We start from the raw sequence: 9,733 nt of genomic DNA, 5'->3' as shown, positions 1-9,733 counted from the left end.
ATCAAGTAAATCAGTTTGTGCAGTGATGTTATTCATTTCTGTACAAAATGTCCCTGTACTAGTTCCAACGGGTTTGTATATGACGGTAATTAGCATGTTTGTGTTTCCATGTGTCCTAATTGCAAGTGCATCACATACATCGCTTGGAATGGGCACTACTGTGTAGTTGACACCATTTTGAATGTACATTGCCACACCTCTGCCTCGAGTAGAATGTATTGCTTCTAAAGAGTAGCCTTCTATTGCAAGAGAGTCTAGGCTACTATTGTCTGTCAACCATGTTTCTGATAAACAAATAACATGTGCTTTCCTAATTTCTGTATTGCTCTTCATGTCTTCGATGTGTCGACGTAAGCTCTGTATATTATGATGAGCAATTATGAAATACTTATTCTGATCGATGGGTAGCATAGGATTGGCATTGGATAGATCACAAGTAGGCATCTCTGCAACATATCGTGCTACATCTGGATTGCAATAGATCCGGGAAAAATCACAGTTGGTTAAATGCATTCCCTCTAAAGTTGTCACTCGACTAAGTGCAACGTATGCCATTGATTCTTTGAAACATTTCATAGAAATCACAGCTTGTTCAGTTGTCAGTCCCTGGACTTTGTGAACAGTAACAGCCCAAGCAAGTTTCAATGGCATCTGTTCTCTTGTGGTAGTGAAGTTTCTTCCTTTCAATTGAAATGTTTCCTTGCGTGGCATTATAGCGACACACGATACATACTCAGGTGGTATAACTTGTGATGATCGAGCCTTCCTTCCAATTTTGTCACTGTCAAACCTGACATAGACAGCCTGTGGCATGTTCTTGGAGTTACCGAATTCAATTCCTTTAATGGTACCAGATACTCCATTACAAAGACCATCGGGAACATCAATGTTAGCTATTAGCATAGTTCTAGCACCTACTGCTAACTTCAGATAAGGTACAAGTGATGTGTCGTCTTTTCGACGTGATGTGTCATGTGGTGTTTCGTGGACTTTGATCACTCTGCCACCCTTTTGGTCAACGTCTTCTGCTTTGATAGTAAATGTTTCCGTGTTTAGTGAAGCTAACTTTGTTTCATTGTGACTGTCAACATCCACGTTGAGGTAAAACAAGTGTAACGCGTCAGAAGGTGCTTGACGAATGTGCTCATGAACTATGCGGGAACGTAAGAGTTCCTTGTCTGCTTCTTCTAGTGGTTCGTTTTTTTTCCGCACGCGAAGTCGGTTCAACATTTGGGCAAATATTGCATCATCCCGCTGTCGCATTATTTCAGTTAGTTCAACTTTCTCAAACAGTGAATTCCATAAGTCTTTCAAGGGTTCTTCGTGTGGAAACACAAAGGTGTGGGTGGACTTATCGGTGGTAATTGAAAGAAATCTCCTACTGCCAGGATAGAGACATTGCCAAAGTAGGAAGTGTATGATGTTCCTTTGATTTGTTGTAATCGTCCGTGAATGTACGATAGCTGAGTAGCACTAACCATAGATATTTCATCTATAATTACAAGCTGTACGTGTTGATACTTTGTGCGGAGCGTGCTGAGACTTTGTTCTCCAAGAGGTTTGTAATCTTTGGCCATTCTAATACCTGTTTTTAAGGCTGTACAGATGGTTTGACCAGAAATGTTATATGCAGCTGTTCCAAGATGTGACATTAATAGCACAGTTACATCATCAGCGGACTCGGTCATTGTTGCAAATTTCTTTTGAGCATAGTAACTGATGCATCTGATCACATGCGATTTTCCAGTTCCTGCACCTCCAGTGAGGAAGATATGAAATGGGTCTATTCTGTGATTTCTGGCTTTTCATCGCACCATTTAGCAACATGATTAAATAACTGTCGTTGTTTATCATTAAGCTGACGCATCATAGTCTCTGCCTGTTCTTCAGTCATATCTGGATTACGGGTTTCAATAGCACACCTTGGTAAACCTGCATCACGTTGGCCAGGTCTATTTCCTGGTTGAAGTTCAGGAACTTCAATTTCAGCTAAGTCATCATCTGAGTCTTCGATTCTGACATCTTTTAATCTATCATCAATACGTTGCTGCTCAGATTGTGGAGCAATTCCTGCCCAAGCATCTTCCATATTTTCTACTTCTTGAAGTACTTCCCACGCTTCATCTAGTTCATCTGTTTTCGGTTCGAATTCTGACATGTTTTGTTCAACCACGTCTTTAACTCGTAGTCTGTCATTGTTGATAGTTGTGTATCCAGTCATATGATAACTTTCGTAGGTGGGAAAACTATCTGGCTTGATATTTGGACTCCTATGAGGAAGGTACAAACGTAGCATATTCATATGATACCTCTCACTGTCTTTCTTTTTTGATACCCTTGGGTAACGAATGACAGCTGGCTTTCCTTTACGTTCTTTCATCTTGATGCCATGGGTGTTCAACTGTATTAGTTTATCACGACGATCAGACGCTTCGTCATCATCGGTTTCATCATCTACGTTATCATCTGGGTCTCTATTGATATTGTCCGATTTGGCCGACACTTGATAGTGAGTTGAGTAAAACGTGGCCATGCACATGTTGTTGTACTTTGGCGTACTTGGTCTATCAAGATATTTTTCAATTTGAGTAGTCTGCCATACTTGCTCAGAATTACCTGCATTTGCTTGTAGTTGTGTCAGAGGCAGAGATATCCGTTGTCCGTCTAACGCAGTTTGCAGAAACATTACTTTTCGTGTGCTATTTCGCAAAGGCATACTGCAGATAAGGTAGATTGCTCCCATGACACTAACTTCTCTGTTTTGAATGTAGATACTTCCAAGCTTTCGTAATTGCTGTATGGCATCATTGTTTCCTTGTGCTGCTTCTTTCTGAGCATTTCTGAGCAAGTCACCCATTTCTCTTTCTGATTTAGTAATGTAGGATACAATATACATAACGCATGCATATGGATCGAGTACATATTGAATATCCATGTTGCCATTCCAGCAGCGAATCAGGTCTGGGTTGTAATTGTTGATCCATTGGTCTTCAAGACGCCTTTTTAGGTACATGGTTTGCCGCTTTGAAAGCGTCTCTAGTGCCTGTTCAAATTCGTCTTGTCCAATTCCAGCTAAACAAAGAACGTCATAAAAATCTGCAAAGTCATGATCAGGATTCTGCAAAAGTTCCCAAATGTTGTTCAGCATATTTTTTTGCTTTCGTTTCACGATCTAGGGTTTTCTGATGTTCTTCATCATTTTCATCTCTTTCTGCTGTTGGCATGGTTGGAGTGCAAATGAATGTTCTGTCTGATGGTGGTTTTGGAAAATTAAACCGGCATGTTTTCCCTGTTTTTCTGCACGATCTTGTGTGAGTTTTACTGTGAACTTGCACACTCGTAACAATTTCATGTAATTCAGGATCAGTTTCTGGTGGAATTTCGCATGATATGTATCTATCAACGAATTCTAGGACCTCATTATCTGGATCTTCACCCATTTGGGGGCATTTTCAACCCACGCAATCATGTGAATATGCGGCCAGCCACGTTGCTGGAATTCTGTCCTGTAGAAGTAGTCTTTGACTTTGCCAATAGGATTAGCTGGTGACATAATCACGTCATTGATAAATGTGTGTAATCTTTCCTGAAACAGTTTGGCAGCTGCAACTGGATTGGACATGATGATATCGCAATGTTCATCCCATGACATATTCTTATGTTCCTCTGGTGTCATTGGTGGTTTTCCTAACATCTTAAGGATAGAATTATGTATTTCGATCCATCGTCTATCAGCAGCACTAAATGTCACAAAGAAAGTAGGAATTCCTAGTTGACGAATCATTGCAAAGATATCTTTCTTCGATTTTTCCCAGTATGCAGGGGTTCCTCTAAGTTGAGCCAGGAATCGGTAACCTTCGTCTCTTTTAATAAGTTGCTTCACCTGTTCGTGGTCTCGTAACATAGATGCTGTGATTTTTTTTTCCATCTGACGTTTTTGTGCAACCTATTCTGGTAGCAATAGATACATTTGAATGAATTTGATGTACTTCTGTGCAGTAGAGAGCAAAAAATATATATTCCGGGTTCCTGGCAAATCTATTATCAGCTGAAAAGAGCCTGGCATTGAAATATCTAGAGGGCGACAGCTTTTGTTCTCGGCTCTCGTTATACGTATTAGAACCATCTGGAAATTCTACTGGGAAGCACTTCGGTTCCATTTCTAAAACGTGTTCTGGCTTATTGCCTTGTCCTGGAGCCACTGACAAAATAGTGCTATCACTCTTGTCTGCTGCGTACTGTGCAAAATCTACAGCATGTAAGAATGAATACAGCGGTGCTGACGTGTTTGTAACATCATGTTCATTTTCATTGACTTCATTACTTGGAATGTTATCTCGATCAACAACATTGTCATCTCTGGTATGATTTTCATTATCAGAATGAACGTCTTCATTGCCATCATGGGAGTGTCGCAAACTTATATCATCTCCACACTCATCAGTGACATTATCTACATTCATACTATTGTCATCAGCATGATTGACCGATTCATCATTGAGATCGTTGTCAAAGTCATGAACATAAGCAGCATCATCATTATCTTGGATATGATTCACATTGGGGGAGGTATCACTGTCACCTTGTGTACATTCATCTCCTCCTGAATCTGGTATGTCATCTTCGTTATCATCGGAGTGGTCACTGTGAATTAACTGGTCATCTAACATGTTGTCAAAAGCTTCAAAGTTAATGTCAATATCTTCGTATTCAGGGTTGTTTTCTTTCAACCAAACAAGTGCTGATCTTATTTTACTTGGATTGACATCTTGGCACATGTGATGTCCTTTATATTCCAGTTTTCTTTTCAGTTTTACTCTGATCAGACTATGGTCCGTTGGCAGTCTTGGTAAACTTTGGGCAACTGAGTTAACATCAGCTTTTACACACACTATCTGGCCATGAACTCCTTTTTGAGCACCCTTAATTAGAGATATCATCTTCATGAAGGGTATTGCTGAGCTATTAGGTGCCTTTCTAGCATATTCAAATGCGAAAGTTCAGGAGGCTGTTCTTGTATGTTCAACCCGTTAACTGTTGCTATTGTTGGCATACGTTTAGCTTTCATACTTGCATGACAGGTATTACATACCCATGTTTTGCTGTCATCCCTATCTTCCACTACATTTATATCTTCAATGGACATGTCAGGAGGCAGACTTTTGAGTAGAATCCGTTGATTGTAGTTTTTTTTTTAGTATTTTAACCTGGTGTCTGAAGTTAATTCTTTGACATATTTGACATACAAATATCAACTGCATACCTTCTTTGCAAAATGATTTGAATCGTGAAACGACCGTGTCAATATCAGAAGGCTTTCTTGATCTACGTAATTGGTTTTCTTGGATTTTGGATACTTTCTTTTGCGGGTCGCTATAAGCATCTTTAGATCTTTCGCGGGCTTGAGTACGTTTACGTCGTCCTTTCTCTGGAGTTTGGTATGCTTCGTGTGCTTGTTGTTTCTTTCTTTCAGCAATATCTGGATTCTGATATGCATCATGTGAATGTGCACGTGCTTGTTGTTTCTTTCTTTCAGCTATTTCTGGATTCTGATATGCTTCACACGCTTGTTGTTTCTTTTTTTCAGCTATATCTGGATTCTGATATGCTTCACATGCTTGTTGTTTCTTTTTTTCAGCTTTTTTTGGATTCTGATATGCATCATGTGAATGTGCACGTGCTTGCTGTTTCTTTCTTTCAGCTATTTCTGGTTTCTGATATGCTTCACACGCTTGTTGTTTCTTTCTGTCAGCTATATCTGGATTCTGATATGCTTCACGTACTTGTTGTTTCTTTCTTTCAGCTATATCTGGATCCTGATATGCTTCACATGCTTGTTGTTTCTTTTTACCACGTATTTCTATCGAAGCATAATCTTCTCTTGCACGTTTACGCTTTCTGTCAAGAAGGTCACTTTTCTTTTCTTCGGAAAGCCCTTGATACCAAGTTTGCCATCTCGAAAGTCTGGGACATTGCTCATTTATTTCATTTACAGAGCTTGTGTTTTCTGTTTCCTTTTCTTGGACTTGTGTATGATCTGATGAGTCATTTGTCGGTGTTGGATAGAATGAACACCCTGGGTCACTTTTTGTATGTGTATCCTCATTAGTAACAATGGGTACAATGTAAAACATTCTTTCAGCCAAGTGCAATGTCTTAGTCAAACAACTCAAATATGTATGCAAATGTTGAAGGTCTTCAAAAAACAATGCAATTGCAGTGCCGTCTGCAGCAGGAAAGCCACACTCATCTCGCGAATGGGAATCAAAAAATATAAAACGGTCAGTCTCTGGATTCTTGTAAATGCCCATCATGTAACAATCAACATTGAAAATGACCTTATTTGTAATATTAAAAGATGTTTCTAATTCAACAGTAAGTGGGTCGCGTTCAATGTTTGGATCGTCAACAAGCCTTCCGTACCTTACAGTTTCGTACCGAACTGTGTAATTGCAATTACCAAGGGCAAAATTAGTTGGCAATTGATCATTCGTCAAAATTCCGTCATTAGCAAGCTCAAAACATGTTTCTAGTTTGCTAGCGGTAGTCTTATATAAGGCATCCCCATGTATCAACATTTCGTCTATATGAGATGAATTCAATATGCTCTCAACATGCTCGATACTACAGAGCATCGCTAAACTGTTACATGGGCACTGTTTCGCTCTTGATAGTGGGGAAAAACGCTCATCACCTTGGTGGAAGTTTCCAAAGACCTTATTTGTTAACCCTGTTTCATGCCTTTCTAAACTTGTACCAAGCTTTTTTTTTGCCTGCTGTTCCGACTTCGCACGGGACTTTCTCGATCTGCGTGGCATATTTGTTAGTTAGGCCTATTCAATTTATTCAAATACAATCGTTTTGTCCTTCAGTATAATTGTAATCCCTATACAAATGAATTATTGCTCTATTTATCGTAGTGAAATAAGCTATGATAGTATACAGCGTTATTAGATATTTAATGGTATTTTCTAGGTAACTAAAATTCGTATATAGTAGGCCTAGGCCTATCGGGCAGTAGGGTGAATATAATATTAAGCACCGATAAATTATGATGATATTGAGTATATAGTGTTCTTTATTCAAGTTCAAATGTTCGTTCGTGACCTTTTTGATGGACGAGGGATTTTCACAATATGAATAATAACAAAGTTTACTGAATAACTTACTGCAGTTTCTTTTAATCAAATCATCAGTTCTTATAATATATAAAAGTAAAGTATGTATAAAGTATAAGTATATATCAAGTTCTTGCACTCAAGTTGGTTATCGTCCTGGCTACGTTTATGTGGCCCCACAGCCTGGGGTAGGCACCTGAAGCTAGGCAACTTCGGTCTCAAACGGAAAGAAAGAAGGCAGAGAAAGAGATGGGAAGAATAAAAGAATGAATGAGATGAGTAAATGAATGATCGGGTAAATGAATGAATGAAGTAAGGAAACAAGCAAGAAATTAAGAAATAAGAAAACAAGCAAGTAATTTTCTTATTTCACGTTCACGTTACACGAGGTTTTTATACGAGCAATCACAAACGTGTCTTGTTCAGAGCAACGCCACAGACACACTGGGAAAATAATTTTCCCATGGCAAGTGCGTGCACCAACCTGTTTTCACTCACCCAAACCACGCCCACATCACTGTACCCACATAGAGATTGTATTGTGTACCGCGCACCAATGCACGCACACAACCCCTTTGTGTTTCGCCGAATGTACTATGCGTGATGTCGGCTGTAAAATCACACAGGCAATTTATACGCACTTTGAGATTCGCCGCCTGACAGTCATGCCCGTGTTTACATATACACGCGTGCTCTGCATGCAATTAATATTATCGACAAAATTTAAAGGCAAATAAATTTGGTCCATGAATAGGGAGCAACTTCCTAGACCTGAGTCCAGTTCTCTTGCTCATCATCTTACAATCATCGCCTTCATCAATTTGATAGGCAAAATAATGAATCTAACAGCACATAAAAATTGATGAAGGTGATGATCGTAATCATGAGGATTTTATCATTTTAATAGCCTACATGATTATGATCAGCGGGACAGGACGAGATGCGAGAAATTTGTGATGATATGATGATTTTGATGATGATAACACGAAGATATAAATGGAAATGTTACAAATTATTTTAAGTTCTTCCCTCTTGTTTTTTATATATTTGGCCCTGCATGCCATGCCTATATAGGGGAATTATGATGATGACAATGACACGGAGATATAAATACAAATCTTACAAATTATGTAAGTGTTATCCCGTTGCTTTTATTAGCCTAGCCTAATGGTTATGGGAGGGGTGGTGATGATGATGAGGAGGAGGAGGAATGACAGGTGAGGACGGGGATGATGATCATGATGACGACGACGATGATGACACGTAGATATATAATACAAATGTTTATAGTTCTTCCGCTTGTTTTTGAGATTTTTTTATTTAGCCCAGCCTATATAGTTACGGGGGGGGGGCGATGATGATTATGATGATGATAATGATGATGATATGGAATGATGGCCGGAAATGCCAGTCTTAAAGTTTATGGACATCTCACACCATTACTGGTGCATCACTGTAGCATGTAGGGGCTTTATCCGTCTTCCATAGGCTGAGATACAGCTACTTTTCGGTAATTTTAAACATTTTTTTTGCAAATTTGACGTTTTGACCTCCTTAATGACCTTTGACCCCAATACAAAAAAAACCTCATACACACCGCGAAAATGCATTGTTACAGTTTAAATTAAAAAAATCTACTCTTCTCAGTTATGGAGATAAAAATTCTTGAAGTTATTTAGCTTAAAACCGGAAATGAAGTCTAAATGACCTTTGACCAAAAAAATAAAAATACCGTGCATGCATCGGGTAACACTAATGCATATATGAAGTTTATGTCACTCTGGTCTGGTTACGTTTGGAGATTTAAAAAATGAACATATTTGATGATTTTTGCTTTTTGACCGGAAGTGACCCCTTAATGACCTTTGACCCCGAAACTGTAGACACCCCAAAGACCCTTGTTGGTAACAATGCATGTGTGCTAATGACAACACTCTGCTATGCAATTTGTAAAAACAGTGATTTTTTTAATATTTTTAGATTTCAGACCGGAAATGACCCCCTTAATGATCTTTGACCCCTTATCTGTGAACACCCTATAGACACTGGATATAGCCGATGCATATGTGCAAGTGACATCATCGTACTATGTAATTTGTGGAAGAAGAAGCATTTTGAAGATATTTGGTTTTATACCGGAAATGACCCCTTAATGACCTTTGACCCCAAATTTGTGAACACCCTATAGACACTGGATATAGCCGATGCATATGTGCAAGTGACGTCATTGTAGGATGTAACATGTAAGAGAAGAAGCATTTTGAAATTTGTTGCCAGAAGAAGAAGAAAGACTAGATCTGGTTACAGATCTGGACCTAGCCGGGGCCAGAAATGCCAGTCTTAACTTAAAGTTTGACCTTTGACCGGCTATTATGGACATCTCACACCATTAATGGTGCATCACTGTAGCATGTAGGTGCTTTATCCGTCTTCCATAGGCTGAGATGCAGCTACTTTTCCGTAATTTTAAACATTTTTTGGCAAATTTGACGTTTTGACCTCCTTAATGACCTTTGACCCCAATATAAAAAAAACCTCATATACACCATGAAAATGCATTGTTACAGTTTAAATTTAAAAAATCTACTATGCTTAGTTATGGAGATAAAAATTCT

The 9,733-nt window shown here is 38.8% G+C and overlaps 1 protein-coding gene across 1 annotated transcript; it reads right to left on the bottom strand.

Moving 5' to 3' along the window:
- Nucleotides 1-1,310: 1,310 nt before the first annotated feature.
- LOC140139552 (ATP-dependent DNA helicase pif1-like) lies at nt 1,311-1,688 on the bottom strand. Its single transcript, XM_072161267.1, has one exon. The coding sequence runs from the start codon at nt 1,686-1,688 to the stop codon at nt 1,311-1,313; it is 378 nt and encodes a 125-aa protein (XP_072017368.1).
- Between the last annotated feature and the right edge of the window lie 8,045 nt (nt 1,689-9,733).

The sequence above is a fragment of the Amphiura filiformis genome, chromosome 2 (genome assembly GCF_039555335.1).
Source record: "Amphiura filiformis chromosome 2, Afil_fr2py, whole genome shotgun sequence".
In the NCBI taxonomy this organism is placed as follows: Eukaryota; Metazoa; Echinodermata; class Ophiuroidea; order Amphilepidida; family Amphiuridae; genus Amphiura; species Amphiura filiformis.
Note: the sequence above shows the minus strand (reverse complement) of the source record. Positions and strands in the feature narration are given on the sequence as shown.

What these genes read in the sequence shown, in the direction of transcription:
- LOC140139552 (XM_072161267.1), bottom strand. Translation starts at nt 1,688, where the DNA reads ATGACCGAGTCCGCTGATGATGTAACTGTGCTATTAATGTCACATCTT.